The 17,462-nt window shown below is 38.3% G+C and overlaps 1 protein-coding gene across 2 annotated transcripts in view; it reads right to left on the bottom strand.

Moving 5' to 3' along the window:
* GABRA1 (gamma-aminobutyric acid type A receptor subunit alpha1) overlaps positions 1-17,462 on the bottom strand; it is a 75,959-nt gene that overhangs the window by 13,374 nt on the left and 45,123 nt on the right. For both annotated transcript variants that reach the window (XM_089769540.1, XM_006111191.5), the window contains exons 7-8: positions 17,231-17,374; positions 7,177-7,329 (exon numbers count right to left, since the gene is read on the bottom strand). In XM_089769540.1, the coding sequence (XP_089625666.1) occupies positions 7,177-7,329; positions 17,231-17,374 (297 nt within the window). The remainder of the gene's footprint in view (positions 1-7,176; positions 7,330-17,230; positions 17,375-17,462) is intronic.

The following is a 17,462-nucleotide window of genomic DNA, read 5'->3' as shown; positions in this document are numbered from 1 at the left end:
GTAATTTCCTTGTCCAGAAGAATTAGAGAAGGAGTTAATTTATATCCCAATTCTGTTCTCACCTAACATTTTAGTAATCATGTAAGTTGCAAGTCTTTTTTCCATCTTGCCAATTATTTAATTTCATATCATAATAATGATAAAACAACTCACAATTATGTAAACTTCAGCTAGGTGTTGGATGCTGTCTATCTTATTTGTATAAGGGTTTTACTGTGCTGTATTTCCCACAAAAACAAAGGATATTAATTGTTTTTATTGCTGATTAACCTGTTTGGGGCTGAACGAAGTAGCAGGCATATTTGGAAAATATGTTACTCCACAATAACCCAAAATAGACTATGGTGCATGTTATGATACTGCATTTAGTTGAACTAATGTTTTGTACAGGTTTCTGTGCCATCACACAGTGATGCTTTGGTAATAGTAAAGATAATGTAAAGTAAAGTAAAATATAATGATAATATAATTTGCATTTCTAGTAACAGAACTTTTAATTGACAGTAGGGAGATTGCATTGCTATCACAGATTTTTTTCAAGTGAAAGCTGGACATTTACATCAAATCACATATTCACAAGTTATCTTGACAAATGAAAAAAATTTCATATACTAAATCACTGCTACAGTTTATAAACACTGTATTGGGTATTAGTAAAAATATGCAGACATCTGAAAGATACTAAGGACAATATCTTGAATTTTATTCAATATCTTGAATATTATTGGAACCTAATGATGTTGTGGTTTTTGATCCTACAAGGAATTTATAAGATCTTATTCCACTTATGACTAATGAGCTTTTGTTGCTGTTATATAGTAAATCCTGCTATGCTGCAGTTTGTGTTTTTACTAATTGTGCTAAAAGAGTGCTATAAATCTATATATAGAATAATAGTATCATAGAATCATAGGGTTGGAACAGGCCTCAGGAGGTCATTGAGTCAAACCCCCTGCTTAAAGCAGGACTAATCCCAACTAAATCATCCCAGCCAGGGCTTTGTCATGATGGTACTTAAAAACCTGTAGGGATAGAGATTCCACCACCACCCAAGGTAGCCCATTCCAGTGTTTCATCACACTCCTAAGTGAAATAATTTTTCATAATATCCAACCTTGATCTACCTCACTACAACTTGAGACCATTGCTCCTCGGTCTATCATCTGTCATCACAAAAAACAGCCTCTCTCCAGCCTCTCTGGAACTCCCTTTAAGGCAGTTGAAGAATGCTATCAAATTCCTCCTCACTCTTCTCTTCTACAGACTAAGCAAGCCCAAATCTCTCAGCCTCTCCTCATAAATCATGTGCTTCAGTCCCCTACTCATTTTCTGTACTGAGCTTTTCTGTGTGAATGCATGTATGAATATTCTCACATAAAATATTCAGAGACATTTTTTTCACAGTGAAGTTAGGAAATTAAAAAATAGAATTTAAGAATTGGTTCAAACATATGTAAAAATACACATGTAATCAGCAAAATAATTATATTCTAAAAAGAAGACTATTAAAATGTTTACATTCTTAAAGAAGTGTCAGAAGGCTTAAAAGAGCTGCATGAAAAATGGAGTATAATATCAGAGAGGTGTTAGTCTGTTTCAGTAAAAGAATGAGAAGTCCTGTGGCATGTTAAAGACTAGCTAATTTATTTGAGCATAAGTTTTCGTGTGCTGCAGAACTAGCCAGATACCCAGAAGTCACCTACTACAGGACCGACCCAACAGAGAAAAGAACAGAACGGAATGACACTAGCAATTATCTACAGCTCCCAGGTAAAACCACTCCAGCGCATCCTCAAGGATCTACAATTCATCCTAGTTGATAATCTCTCACCCTTAAAAACCTTGGTAGGCAGGCCATTCCTTTCATACAGACAGCCCCCCACTACACACTACACAACAGGAACACTAACCTAGGAAAAAATCCCTTCAAGAAACTGTGTTGCCAACTCTGTCCACATATCTATCTTAGTGATATCATAGGAACTAACCACATCAGTCACTCTATTGGAGCTCATTCATCTGCATATCTACTAATATGATGTGCTGGCAATGTCTTTCTGCCATGTACCTTGGTCAAACCGGGCTAGTCTCTATGCAAAAGAATAAATGGACACAAATCAGATATCAAGAATGGTAACATTCAAAAACAAGTCAGAGAACACTTTGATCTTCCTTGACATTCATAACAGACCTGAAAATTGCCATACTTTATTTTAAAAAACCTTCAAAAACAGACTGAAGCGTGTAATTCAGAGCTCAAATTCATATGAATGTTGACACCATCAGACTGGGTTTGAAAGAGTCTTGGGATTATTAAAAATGATAATTTTCATCCTTTTGGTATTCTCAGTTTCTTATCAACTATTGGGAGTGGGCCACATCCATCCTGATTGAATTAGCCTTCTTAGCACTAGTCTTCCCCATAGTAATGTAACACTCCCATCTTTGTATGTATGTATAAATCCCTGCCAAACTGAAACTTCCACGTCAGGCATACAAAGAAGTGGGCTGCAGCCCACAAAAACTTATGGCAAAGTAAATTTGTTACTCTTTAATGTGTCATAGGACTTTAATGTCCCAGCCTGGTATTGAGCCATTGGTCACTTCCCATTGAGCCTGACAATCTAGCCAGCTTTCTATCCACTTTACTTTCCATGTATCCAACCTGTACTTCCTTAACTTGCTGGCAAAAATATTGTGGGAGACGATATCAAAAGCTTTGCTGAATCAAGGTACATCACATCCACCACCTTCCCCATATCCACAAAGCCAGTTACCTAGTGATAGAAGGCAATCAGGTTGGACAGGTATGACCTGGACTTGGTGAATCCATGCTGACTATTCCTGATCACTTTCCTTTCTTCCAAGTGCTTCAGAATGGATTCCTTGATAATCCCCTCCATGATCTTTCCAGGGACTGAGGTTAGGCTGACCTGTCTTTATGTCTCTAGATTATCCTTCTTCCCTTTTTTAAAGATGGGCACTACATTTGTCTTTTTCCAGTTGTCTGGGACCCTCTCCAATCATCATGAGTTTTCACAGATAATGGCCAATGGCTCTGCAATCACATCAGACAACTCCCTCAGCATCCTCAGATGCATTAGACCCAGCCCCATGGATCTGTGCATGTCCAACTTTTCTTTGTTAACATTAAAATGCAGTGTTTTTGCTGTGACTAATCTCTACATGTTTTTTGGAATCCCCTACTTTGTCATGCTCTTGCACTATGTTGAGAGGAAAAATTGCTGCAGAAATTAGGTTTGTTGGATTTATGCACTTCTACTCCTGCCAGAAGCATTCTCAACTGTACAGTTATTACTTGAACAACACAGAATGAGCTGGAGCATATTGGAGAAATCTCACTCCCCTTCTTCTGTAATCCTCTAGGAGTGAGCAGGAGGAGGGAGTGGGTCTGGGCATGGCATCAAGGCAGGCAGGAGCTTAAGCCATGGTTTACTGGTGATGAGCAAATGAAGGTTTACTGCAGAGGCATCAGTTGTTTCTCCTGTTTCATCCAGGTTGCCATGTGAGATATCAGTCTTCTCCAAATCACACAGAGGGAGATGATTCTGACAGAATGTTGCCAGAAACCTGAACCTTATGCTGCAAATCTTTGTGCTGCAATAATGCCAGACCACTTACTGGCAGGCCTCCACAGAGACTCTGTGAGATGGATTAAAGTATTCCTCTATGAGAGCTTTGTGTAGATGAGCTGGAAGGATTCCCACTCTGTCTCCAGACTCATTAACAAGCTGTTTGGGGGATGCACAAATCACAGTCAATTGCCTTACTTTAAGTAAGATTAAAAAAACGTGAGCTCACCAGAAGTGCCCTCCCCAGGATCAGTGCCCAACGGTGAGATGTCCTGGGAGGAGGGGATTGAAACCAAATTATACAAAATTTGTGGCTGTCAGTAACATCTGTTGCTCCACTCATCTGTTGACCATCCTCCTCCTCCTCTTTCTCATTCATGCTGTCCTCCACAGTGCTGTCCAAGGTTGCTTGAGGAGTGTCTTGGGAAGAATCCATGGACTGCCTAGGGAAGCTGGTTGAGTCCCCCCAAGGATTGTGTGCAGCTGCTTATTGAAGTGGCATGTTTGCAGTGATGCTTCAGACTGTCCATTTGCCTGCTTTGTCTTTTCATATAACTGCCTCAGCTCCTTTATTTTCACTCAGCACTGCTGGTGTTCCTGGCATATCCTTTCTCCTTAATGCCCTTTGCAATCTTGGCATAGATATACACATTTCTTTTCATAGTACTGTGAGAACAGATTTCTATATCCACACAGCAGTGAGGCCCAGGATCTCCCGAATGCTACATATTGGTGCTCCTCTGTGACCCTGGGAACTCATGAAACTGATTGAACTCATTGTCAGCTGTGCTGCTCAAGTGTGCTGCCCACTTTGAGGTCTGCTCACCATGCTAGCCATACAGGAAATTAACGTTCAAATTTTCCCGGGACTTTTCTTGTTCATCTGGGGAGTAGTAGAGTTGAAACTCCTGGCCTGATTGGTCACCACCGAGCATTGTAGGACACATCACAGAGGCCAAGAATATTGACTTTTACAGCACTGTGTCTGCACTACCGTAAAGTCAACCATGCAAGACTGAATTTAGCATTGCTCATCGTGAAAAGCAGGAGTAGTGAAATCAGATTTAATAGTCCTTAAAGTTGAAGAATGGACCTGATGATGTGAACACATTGTTTAGAAAATCGACCTAATGCAGCTAAGTTTGACCTAAACTCACAGGGTAGAACAGACCTCAGAGACCCTTCCATTCATCCCTGCCTGAATCCTATTCAGAGAGAAGTGATTAAGAATTTGTATCACTAATTTCTGTAGCTGCACTGGGCTATAAGGTCATTTGAAGATCTAGCAGATAAGATCAACCCACAGATTTATTAAAGCTGGGATTTTCATTGGGCCACAAGATCACTTGAGGAGCTAGCAGTTGAGATCAACTCACAGAGTTATTAAAGTTGGGAGTTTCAAGTGGGACAAGAACCAAGTGAAAAACTCCCTTTGAATAAATTATCTTTGAAAATCCAAGCCAAAAGCTGTATTAGTCATTTTACTGTAGAACTTCTCTAACATAATTCCATCTACTAGAAAAGCAATTTTAAAATTATCTGTGATGGAGAATCCACCATAGCCCTTGATAAATTGTTTCAATAGTCAATTATCCGCACAGTTAATTTGTCTAGCTTTAACTTCTAGCAATTGGGTAATGTTAGATTTTTTTTCTCTGTTAGACTAAAGAATGCCTTATTAATACCCCATATTGCTACTTTACAGACTGTAATCAGGTCACCCTTAACCTTATGTTTGTTAATCTATATTGAATAAGCTTCTTGAGTCTGTTGGTATAAGGCATGTTCAAAAGCTTCAGAGAGGTAGCCGAGTTAGTCTGTAATTGGAAAAACCAAAAAATAATGAATAGTCTAGCAGCACCTTAAAGACATGTAGATGGTATCATAAGCTTTCTTGGGCACAACCCATTTGTTCAGCTGAATGGATTATTAAAAGTCCAGTTCCAAAATAAATAAGGGATGGGGAAAGGAAGAAGGAAGGGGAAAAATAGCATATTAGAGTGTTCATGTTACATGAAGTTGATAGAAAAGATACAAATTGTTCTTAAGTACCCATTGTTTGGTTGGCTAAGTCATTAGGATGTGGAAGGTAGTGTGCTAGCCAGGTAATGTCTTTATTCATACCTTTGTGATGGGTCCCAAACTTGTAAATGAAGTTAAGTTCCAATGCTTTCCCATGTATTTGTCTTGTGGAATTTTCCTGAAACAACACAGTGACTTTGAAATCCATTAATGAGTGCCTAGGCAGGTTAAAGCATTCTCCAACAGGTTTTTGTGTGTTGTCTTTTTGGATATCTGATTTGTGTCTGTTAATTCTTTCCTGTAGAGCCTCTCCAGTTTGGCCAATATACATGGCAGAGGGGCATTGCTGGCTTTTGATGGCATAGATAACATTAGTGGATGTACAGTTAAATGAGCCTCTGATGTAATGGCTGATGTGGTTGGGTCCAGTGATGAGATCGCTTCTGTAGATGTGTGGACAGAGCTGGCACCAGGGCTGATTGCAGGGGTGGTTCCTGATGATTATGATGGAGGTGTGCTGCATGGTTCCTGAAGAGAATTTATTTCATGATGCCATCTACATGTTTTGTTAGTCTTTAAGATGTTGCTAGACCATTCATTGCTTTTTTAGGTATAAGGCATGTTTTCTAATCCTTTCTTCATGTGGTTCTTCTTTGAACTTTCTCCAATTTATCAATATCCTTCACCAGTGTTGAATACTGAAGTAAAATAGTCTCTCTACGCCAACATGAGAGTCTTCTGTTTATGTATCCCAGGATCATGTTAGCTCTTTAGGCCCTGGCATCATGGTAAAAGCTCATATTCAGCTGATTATCCACCATGATCTCTAAATCCTATTCAGAATTACTGCTTTCCAGATCTGTGCCTTGGCTGGGGGAGAGCAGGTGAGCTGGCCCAGCAGGACAGGATGGTGAGAAGTCCCAGAGAACAAGGAGGAGGGTGTCAGTGGCTTTGTCAGCACTCTGGGAAGCACCCCCAAGGGGTCCTCTGTGACCTCACCCTGTCACACCTACAATCCAATCCCCTACCCCAGGTTATAACCCTCTTCTTCACCCAAACTCCCTCTCAGACCGCACATCCTCTCCTGCAACCCAATCCGTTCCTGGAGCGCTTTTCTACACCTAACCTCGATCCCAGACCCTGTATCCCCTCTATAAAAAAGTGAAACTCTTGACCACTTACCAAAATCTTGGAGTGCCCCCCCCCAAAAAAAAAATTATTGCCCAACCCTGGCCTACAGTCTTGTTCCTAGATGTATACATTTACATTTAGCAATATTAAGATATATGTAAGATAAACCTTTTGAATATTACTTTTCAGTTTTATATAAACAAAAATAGTTTAAGATGTTCAGATCTAAAGCCAGATTATCATCAAATTATTTTTTAATTTTGCATTGTTGTTCATAAATTTAGATCTTATAAAATAGTCTGTTGCATTATTTTCAAAGTGAAGCACATTTCTTATCCACTTCTACCATGTCACATATTAAAGTTAAAGTAAGAGTGCTTTACTATATGTAGAATATGACCCTGGCAAATTTTTGTTTTGTTTCACTTACCAAATACAGTTCTTGCTGGAACAGATTCTCTGTTAAGCCAGAAGGAAACCTGGGACAGTATCACTGTCATGATGCATGGCAGATATGTCTGAATGACAAAGTAACCTATCTTTCTCTTCAAATGGAAGTGGGTAGTCATAACAACATACTCCCCTAGAAACCAATAAAAATAAAACACAATGAGAGCCTTTGCCAAATGCATAGATTAAAATCTTGTGTCTGAGTTTGTGCATCAGTAATAATTTCTTTATAATTTTTATCCACTGTTATTACAAATTTTGTTTGAGACAAGTTTTGTTTAGCCTGAAGAAATTTTTAAATAATGAATTGAGGGTGTATAGGCCTTTCATCTCAAATTCAGCTACTTTGGGCAGCGAATAAAATTTAATGTCAAGGTAAGTGATTTAGTGTCCTTTGTATAAAAATGGTTATGATGGTTTTGCAACGTCCAAAATTTAAATGAAACCCGAAGACTGATGTTTTTCATTCATATCAGGCTTAGGACACAAGGATTAGTTATGTTTGTATTGCCATTACTTGTGTTCTGCCTGTTCTGAAAATAGAAGGCCACTTTCTACTTCTATTAATTTAGTACCTTTCAATAGTAATACTTTCCCTTAATGTAATTGGCTGATCAGTGAATTATGACAGAGTTCTGTCCATAACTAGCTTTTCTGAATATTGCAAAACCATACAGAAACAACATTTCTGTGGAATTTGTCACTATACAAAAAGGTTTATAAAAGCTTAGAAAAGATACATGTGACTTTAAAACTGAATGAAACCCTCTTCCTAAACAGAAGGTGATGCATGAAATCACTGTGATTCTCTTTTAAAATATAAACAACTGGCAATAGAACTGGTAAAGGAAAATCCTAAACTGAATTGAAAAACTGTGTCTAAACATTAACTGCTTGCCCTTTTCCTCTAATTCAGATTCCAGAAGATCATTCATAGGAACATTCTTGTCCACATATAATAACCCCGAGGAAAGCTTATAAATAGCTTTATTTGATGTTTGAATACATAATAAAAGACAGTGGCGGTGGGGAAGGGTGGGGGGGAGAGAGTAAGAGCATTAGATATGAATTCAGAGGTAGAGGAAAGGGTATATGAAGAGAAAGACATCTCTAAAATAAGACTGGCAGAAGCATTTTCAAGTGAAAACTAAGTAAGATGATTGATGTGATCAAACCCCTTCTTTTTATCATCCATTTATCTTGGGTTTTTTGTTTTGTTTTGTTTTGTTTTGTTTTTTCGGCCTGTCTCTTTTTTTTTAGCTAGCAAAGCCAGCAAAGAAGAATTAATCTAAAATATGACAGCAGGAGTTATTTTAATAAAATCAAATATAGAAAAATCAGAATGGTATGTAAGCATTAATTCATTGTGTGTGGAGTTCAAGCTAAGAAGGTCAAAGAGTTAACACATCATACTACTCTGAATACTTATTTGACTGCTTAAATTATCAAAGTATTTTTGACCTGTGAAAAATGATAACACGATTCAAAGGAGATAGGAAATTTAAAAAGTCTGAGATTAATAATGGCTTGGTAAATACTGCAGTTGCTTTGAGCTAGTCAAAGGTAACACTACACAGCACTTATTTTGAAATAAATCACTATTCCAAAATGTCCCTTACTCTTCATGGAATAAGTTTTACAAGGACGTCGGAATAGCGAGCCTGTGATTTTTCAAAATAATGGGCACGCTCAAAAGACGCAGAATAGCTCTGGTATCCCAAAATAGTGGTACAGTGCAGACATAGCCTAAGTGACATATTGCAGATGACCACACAGACTGGCAATAATGCCTGCTATTAAGTTACAAAATAAAATCCTTTTAATTAATTCCGAATGAATCTAAAATACTAACGGATTGTAATCAATTATTAAAAGACAGCCTCTTTGAGAGTGGTTGATTTAATGGTGGGAAGTGTGCTGCTCTTTTGCTACTCTCTGAACATCTGACTTCTTGAACATTTCAGACTTTTTTTTTAACTGAAATGCATAGGGGCATCCACTACCACTACTGTTCATTGAGCTTATCAGCCATTCCCATATAATTCTGTTTTCAGAAGTCTATAACTCAGGCCAAGTCTATAACCTCTAGGCCAAAAGTTTTATAGGAAAAGTACTGCTCATAAGTTATCAAAATATATTTGACCAGTTTTAACTCCTCATTCAGAAAAAGCATTTAAAACATATTTAATCATGTGCTTAAATCCCATTGATTTAAAATATGTCTAACAGACTGTTCATATGGTAAGCAATCTCCATATCATATTGTTTTATTTAATTTTCAACATGTTTTAAAAAACTCTGCTTTGAAACTTTGGGAGTCATTTTGATAATTAACATCTATTTGGTAAATAGGCCCTTTTTCATTTATTTACAATAATGGGGTGAAAACAATCTTAAATAGAGTTGTGATTGAACCAGACCATCATAGCTGAATACTTCCAGACTCTGAGATTTCATGTTGTATTCAAAATTTTGCTGCTGGATGCTTTTTCAAAAATGGGCCAAAACAAAACTCTAAATCCAAGTGCAGGGAGTGGTCTGATCCAATTCTAAACTCAAACTTTATTTATGAGGTCTAACTCTTATGTTCTTATGTTCTAACTCCAGCAATTAAAGTTCAAATATTTGTGAGGTATAAATCAAAATAGTTCTATTGGGGAACATGACATTGTAGTCAATAGCAGCAATTTCAGTACTTTTACCTTGTTTTCTGTGTTTACTTTTTTAAATGGTCTTTGGCTTTAAAAATAGAACATAAAGCTAGGTGTGTGCTGTAATACAAAGGGATGGGTGGTTAGAGTTAAAGACAAAGTATTAGCCATAATTTTATATTTCCTTATAATTGTAGGTAGAAATCAGCCAATTTCTGGTCTTTAAACCACATTAGTTTTCATTTAATATTTCTACAGTATAACTAACTAGAAAGAAAAGCTCATTTAGAAAAGAATCCTCTCAGCAAATGCATGGAGCATAAAGAAATAACAATATATCTGATGGTGAGCACAAATATTGCTGATTTTTGCTGCAAACCAATATTTTCAGTGTCAAAATAATTTCCATATAAATAGAAATTTGTCAGAGTCTGTTAAGCACCTGGTTTTCTTTTCACAAAACCTTCCAGAAAATTAAAGACTTGCTACATCAAAAAGTAATGTGTGGATTGTTGGGGAGTGACAATAGATTCATGTGCATCTCAAAAATTAAAAAGGGTTCAGTGACTCCATTGTCATTAAACAGTCATTAAACCAGTAGTAGCATTATTAGTTATTTATAAATAACATTTCCTAAACCAATGTTGTAGTGACAGCTTCATGCAAGGCAAAAGATATGTGTACGGCAGATTCTTTCTTTGACACCATACAATATTCATAACACCAACAGGATATTTTAGTCATACAAAGTGTGACGTATAGAAACCCCTTACTGCAAACAGTTTGGAAGTAACCACATCCACAGATCTGAATATTAGGGCACAATGTAGTGTTTATGAGGCAGGAAAGAAGAGGAAGAATCAGGTGTACTGCTCCACTAAATAAATTCTATACCTCATAGAATATTTGTATCACCCCAACTTCCAATATAACTTGAAAAGTAGGAGGGAAAAAAGGCAGTCATCTGTTTATGGAATTTTTGGCAAATCCATACCTCATGAATGCATATAAAAAAAACCTCTGCAAGATTTTGGAAGCTTCTTCAAAACATCTCAATAACCCCATGGCAACCAAATGCATCTTTTGTCTAACAGTGGTTCTGGAAAGTGCAAATAGACATTATATATAGGAGTATCACCAAGAGACATTAGACTTTGTGTTAATAGAGCATTAATCTCATATAACTTTAAAAGTGGTAAGACTGTTCATACTTCTTATTAAACTTATTTTACATGATGATATTGGAGCCTTTTGAAGGGCAGGGAATATGCAGAGGGATTTTGTGTGTCTTTCCATAATGAGAGGAACAATTAATGCAATAACTCCCAAGTTTATATTTCCCATAACTGACAGGAGTAGAAAGCAAAAATAAATCTTTGATTATTAACTGTTTTTGAGCTTGTGAAGGGGCAGACAAGCCCCGCATTGAAGGGCAAAGGGCAGCCCAGGCCCAGCTGGCGGAAGAGGCCCTTCCCATCCAGCCCTGCTGGGCATGCTCCCAGCAAAGCCCAGGTATAAGAGAGCAGAAAGCCCTGCATCTGAGAGGGCAGCAGGAGGGTAGAAGGGAGCAGGCAACAACCCCAGTGTTTCTGCAGCAGCTGAAGCCAGAGACAGAGCCTGCAGTGGACTCTGGGAGTAAAGCCAGCAGCTACCCCCGCCTGAGACCGGAGCACCTGCAAGCCCAGCAGCAGCCCCGGCAAGTACCGACTCCGAGACAAGCAGACCTCAGGGGTGCCAGGGCGCGGTAGGAAGCAGCCCAGGGCAAGGGATTGCTAGAGCAGCTTGGCGTGTAGTGGACCGATTCCCCGCCGAGCAGGCAGGAGCAATTGTCTCTGCCTAAGGGCTCTGGGCTGGGACCTGGAGGAGAGGGTGGGCCTGGATCCCCCTACCACCCATTTTCCAACCCTGGACAGAAGGATCCCTGGCCCAGGAAAGGCTTCTCCTGGCGGCTAGGCCTCAAAAGCCATATTTACCCTGATAATGGGGCATTGATTTTGAAGACTAGGAGGCAAGGGCCGTATTTACTCTAGGGGAGTGGCGCACCCCACGATGGGGGAGGGGGGCGCACCCTGCAACAGAGCTACAGTAGTATTTTGCTTAGGGCAAACACCATGGAGTAGAAGGCTCACTTACACATCTATGTGAAACAGTAACTTAGTGAATGACAGATCTGTTTCCTCCATAAATGCATTCATTTATCCGGTACTAACTTAAGAGGATTCTGTTGTATATGCAACTTTGGTGCAAAAAAGATTAGCTAACAGGCTTAACTTTAGGATTTAATAACTGTTGTTCCTAGTCTTTTCTAGTTTTCCTGCTTCTGTTCAGTAACATGTCTTTGTTACAGAAAGTACCCATTGTACAGAATTTAGCTATTTAGGCTTGTGTAGAAGGAAGGAAGAAAAAACATATAGAATGTTAATAAAATATAATTCAGTTCCCTGTAAGAATGCTCCAAAATGGTGATGGTAGTGACATTACACATTTTAGGTCTGTCTTCAGTAGTTTAAAGATTTATTATCTGTTTTCATAAGCAATTATAAAATAACTATCTCCTTCATATTGAATTATCATGTACTATGTCAAATATTAACTACATGGTTTAAGTATCTTTCCAAGTTCTCGACTCTGTAAGTACCCTCTTACCTTCAACTGGTCAGAGGAAAAAGACATTTTGTTCAGAATAATTTATAAGGGGGGAAACTGATTCAATTAGGTTTTTCTATACCAGAGATTTTAGTCAGTGGAACTGCACTTCAACAGACACTCAGCATAGCCTCTTAAGATGTACTACCTTTCCTCAGCTCTTCTCCCCTAGCAGCCTTCCTCAGCTTATGCTACATTGACAACACCTTCATCATATGGACCCATGGGAAAGAGATCATTGAAGAATTCCACAGGGATTTCAACAACTTCCACCCCAGAATCTACCTTAGCTGGTATCAGTCCACACAAGATATCCACTTCCTTGACAATACAGTACAATTAAATGATGGACACATTACTACCACCCTATACTGGAAACTGACTGAATGTTATTCTTATCTACATGCCCCTAGCTTCCATTCAGAACACATCACACGATCCAGTGTTTACAGCCAGCCCCTAAGATATAACTGGATTTGATTCAATCCCACAGACAGAGACAAACACCTACAGGGTCTTTTTCAGGAATTTAAAAAACTTAAACACCCGCCTGGGGAAGTGAAAAAAACAGATTGACAGAGCCAGGCGAGTACCCAGGAATCTGTTCCTTCAAGACAGACCCAACAAAGAAAATAACAGAACACCACTAGCCCCTTACACCTACAGGCCCAAGCTCATACCGCATCATTGGCTATCTACAACTTCTCCTGGAAAATGATCCCTTACTCTCAGAGGTCTTGGGAAACAGGCCAATCCTCACCTACAGACAACCCCCTTGTCAGCAGCCACATATCACCCACATACTCTCAGGAACCTACACCTGCAATAAACCTCATTATCAACTCTGTCCACACAGCTATACTAGCGACACCATTACCAGATCTAACCACATCAGAGACTAATACAACTGCATATCCTTTAATGTGATATATGCCATCAAATGCCAGCAATGCCGCTCTGCCATGTATATTGGTCAAACTGAACAGTCTCTACAACAAAGGATTAATGGACACAAATCAGATGTTTGAAATGGTATCACACACAAACCTGTAGGGGAACATTTTAACCTGACCAGACACTCATTAATGGACTTTAAAGTAGCCATTCTTCTACAAAGGAATTTCACAAGCCAACTACAGACAGAGAGAGAGAGAGCAGAATTGATCTTCATATGCAACTGCAACATTGTATCACTTGATCTGAACAAAGACTTGAACTTATTAACATATTATAATGCCAGCTTTCCTTACATTCAACATGCTATGGGACACTTCCAGCCCACTCAGTTAGCTTCATTAGCAATTGACTGGTAATACTCCTTTCTTTGGCTGTGTCCAGACTCAGGGTTTTTTTCGAAAAAAGTAGCCTTTTTTTGAAAAAACTTCACCTGTGTCTAGACTGCAGCCGCGTTCTTTCGAAATAAAATCGACGGCGGTAAACCTCATTGCACGAGGAAGAACGCCTTCTTTCGAAAGTTCCTCTTTCGAAAGAAGGCGTTCTTGAATGTAAATAGGGCTTCTTCGAAAGAGAGCATCCAGACTCACTGGGTGCTTTCTTTCGAAAAAGCAAGCCGCTTTTTCGAAAGTACCGCGTGCAGTCTAGACGCTCTCTTTCGAAAGAGGCTTGCAGTCTAGACATAGCCTTAGTCTGAGGGTCCCCCCTTTTTTTCTCCACTCTAGATCATCTCATGTGAAGAAGTGGGTTTTGCCCACGAAAGCTCATGATGCTGTATGTATATTTTTGTTAGTCTTTAAGGGGTCACAGGACTATTTGTTTTTTTTTAAAAGTTGTTTTTAAAGTTACAGACTAACATGACTATCCCTCTGAGACTTTTTATACACTGTAAATTGATTTTACCCTTCTACACTAGGGATTTGCACAGATGCAGTTTCCCCAGTTCTGAGAAATTCTGCTGCACTGATCCTGACTCCAGCAAAATCTTGCAGCTCCCATTGGCCAGTTTCCATCCAATAGGGATTGAGAAATGTTGCTGGGCGAGGGGGAATGTGTGAAGTCTTCCCCTTCTCATCCACAGCACAGAGAGCCATAGTGAGTAGCTAGCTACAGAGGTGGGTGGACCGGATTAAAAGAGCTGGTAGACTGGATCTGTCCCTGCTATAGAAGAAGCCTAAATATCTATATCTCAGTACTTCTTTAATTTTGTTTTACTTTCCTTATGTCATAATTCTGGTCTTTTGCAGAGAGGCATTGTTCTTTTCTGATATTTTTGGTTCACTGTAGTCATTTTCAGAGCCTACAGGCTCAAAGCCAGAGATCTTTAATAATTTTCTACTTAGTAAGATTTTTTTCCTTTCAGTGACAGTTTTGTTAAGTAAAATGTGAGCTTTCAGTCATTCTCTATTATGTCTGCACTGTCTATAAAATGGAGAGAGCTTATATTCATCGATGGCTCCATCCCTCCTTCACTGGTACCCTGCAGAGAGCCCTCCACAGATATGAATGCAGGGAGGAGGTGAGCCAAAGACAAAAGTGGGGTTTAGGAAGAGCATAATTCATTCATTAAGTCCTGGAGGGAATTTATACAATAGGTCATGCTGCACAGTGGAAACCCTTTTTGTGGGTGATCACAGGAAGAGCCACATTGTAGAGCATCCCCAAGCTGCAAGACCCTGTTGGAATCTGTACTGTCTGGGTTCTTAAGGGGTGTAAGATATCCAAAGTAAGACTTGAGGCATAGGACTTCCTCACAAATATCCCTGGACTCTGGTCATTCCCAAGGTCGATAGGAATTAGGCAGAATTTTTTGCTTTGTCCATTGCTGGACGGGGTGGGAGAAGGCAATCTGGCTTTCCTTCTTACCCATCTGCTAAATAGAGAAATTCAGATCAAACATCGTGGAACAGCAAAGTCTCTCAGAATTTTCCTCCCATAGCCTCCCATTGATGTCATTTCTACAAGACAAGGCTAGAGTAAAGACTGTAGAGGTGATATGTTTTGTTCATCACTTGTATTGGCTTTTAGCACAGGCATCTTGAGTGACATTCTGGCAAAGCTCATACTAATTTCAATCAGACTAGGATTTTGTTCTTTGTCTTTTTATTTGCATGTGAAGCACCATGTATATCTTCAATACTAAATAACAAATAACCATTTTTAATACATTCAAAACGGCTCTTTTAAATTTGTTTTGATATTTTATTGCAGACTTGAACTCCTCATATCTTCTGTTTAAGCTGTCTTATTCCTGATGCAACTGACAAAATAAGCAGTGATTTGAATTTTAAATTCTCTTTAGTTTTCTAGAAGGGACCTGCAAGTACCCTAGCAGATCCCCCTCCCCCCCCCAATATAGTTACTTGCTCGGTCTGTTTGTAAATTCCCCAAGCTGAGTAGTCACAGCACATCTGTATTAGAAGGCTCACTCTAAATGGACTCTTTTCTTTTTTTTTAATGTTCATTGATTTTACGAATGGCATTAAAAAAGCTCTCTGTTTATTCAGGTGTAAATGTACTAGTTTAGTTGAGCCACTGATTCTGTCACTTTTAATATAACGTAACTAGTTCTCATAATGGAGTGACTTTTTATAGTCCACTGACCATTCAATCTTGTCAACAATGTAATAGCTTGTTGATACCAAACTTTCAGTTTAACACTGCTTTTAAGACCTAGTCAAAATAAATAAATTAAAACTATTTAAAATGACTGCTGAGCAGTGGAAAAGCAACTTTTTTCATCCTGTCCAGAAACCTTAGTCATATGATACTGTGATAGTGAGTGAGCACTGTTTATACCTGGCAGCAAATAGTTTTGCATTAGAAATTAACAGAGCATATTTGTCTATGAGTAGCACCAAAAATAAAAATACTTTGAACTTATGTTTAATAATGCCTATTGGGGGATCTCTGAGCTTTGTAGATACAATAAAAAATTAGAACTGAAGCACAGAGAAATATGTGACTTCCCTAAACTTATACATAAACATCAATGACAGAGCTTAGACCTGAACCCAGATTTTTTTGATGCCTGATAAGGTTTCTTAACTAATGGCCTATTCTTTTCTATCATAAATTTCATGGGTGAACAAACAAAAGTTGGTGGCTTTAATAGGATTTCTATATCACACATTTGGACTTCCCAATCAGCATTTAGGCTTGTAAAACATAATTTGTGTACCCTGTCTGTTCGGGAGATCAAATATGAGATTTCAACAACCTAGGATATGTTTATATTTCAAATTTAATTTTTCTGTTACTAATATTAGGATTTCATTTTATGCCTACCTTATTGCAATTATTGAACTTGTGTTAATTCTCATGATATTTTAAAGTACAAACAAGTTTGCTTTCTGCCCTTATCTGGCAATATAGCATAGTGTATTTTATCTGCAATATAAACTCTATATACAGTGATTTATAATGAAAAATATTTTATTAGCAGGATATTATCCTTTCTCATTACTACTTGTAATTTTTTCACATTCATAGCAGAAAAAGATAACAGCAAGAAGAATATTTCCTTTTTGATGTAATTACTAATATAATTAGATGCTGCATGTCACTATTGTAAACTTTGAATTGTAAAACATTTTAATCATCAGTTCAAATATGAAAATAGTTATGGTACCAGAACACACTGCCATTTTAGATTTCAATGCCCTCTTGTTTAGAATCACTTGACATTACAATCAATGTCTCTTTTACTTTCTTAGTTCTGTTATGGCATCTTATCAATACAAACTTTTCTCACCCCCAACAAGACAATGCTTTATTACATACCTGTACTAGACTGAACAATTCCAGAGTCCACAGTTTGTCCCAAAAGATCGTATTGGTTCAATCGTGAGCCATCTTCTGCCACAACCACAGACCTTGCTGGTTCTCTTGTCCATTCATACACAACCTCTGCTCTGGTATAGGCATCTAATTTAAAAGAAAAATATTTCATTATCTAGCCTTTTACATTCTATTGCCTTTGAAATCTGAGAGGATGAAATCCACCTCTTCCCCA

This window comes from Pelodiscus sinensis, chromosome 16 (genome assembly GCF_052426305.1).
Source record: "Pelodiscus sinensis isolate ZL-2025 chromosome 16, ASM5242630v1, whole genome shotgun sequence".
Taxonomy (NCBI): Eukaryota; Metazoa; Chordata; order Testudines; family Trionychidae; genus Pelodiscus; species Pelodiscus sinensis.
The sequence above is the reverse complement of the archived record's forward strand: the minus strand, read 5'-3'. Positions and strand labels throughout refer to the sequence as shown.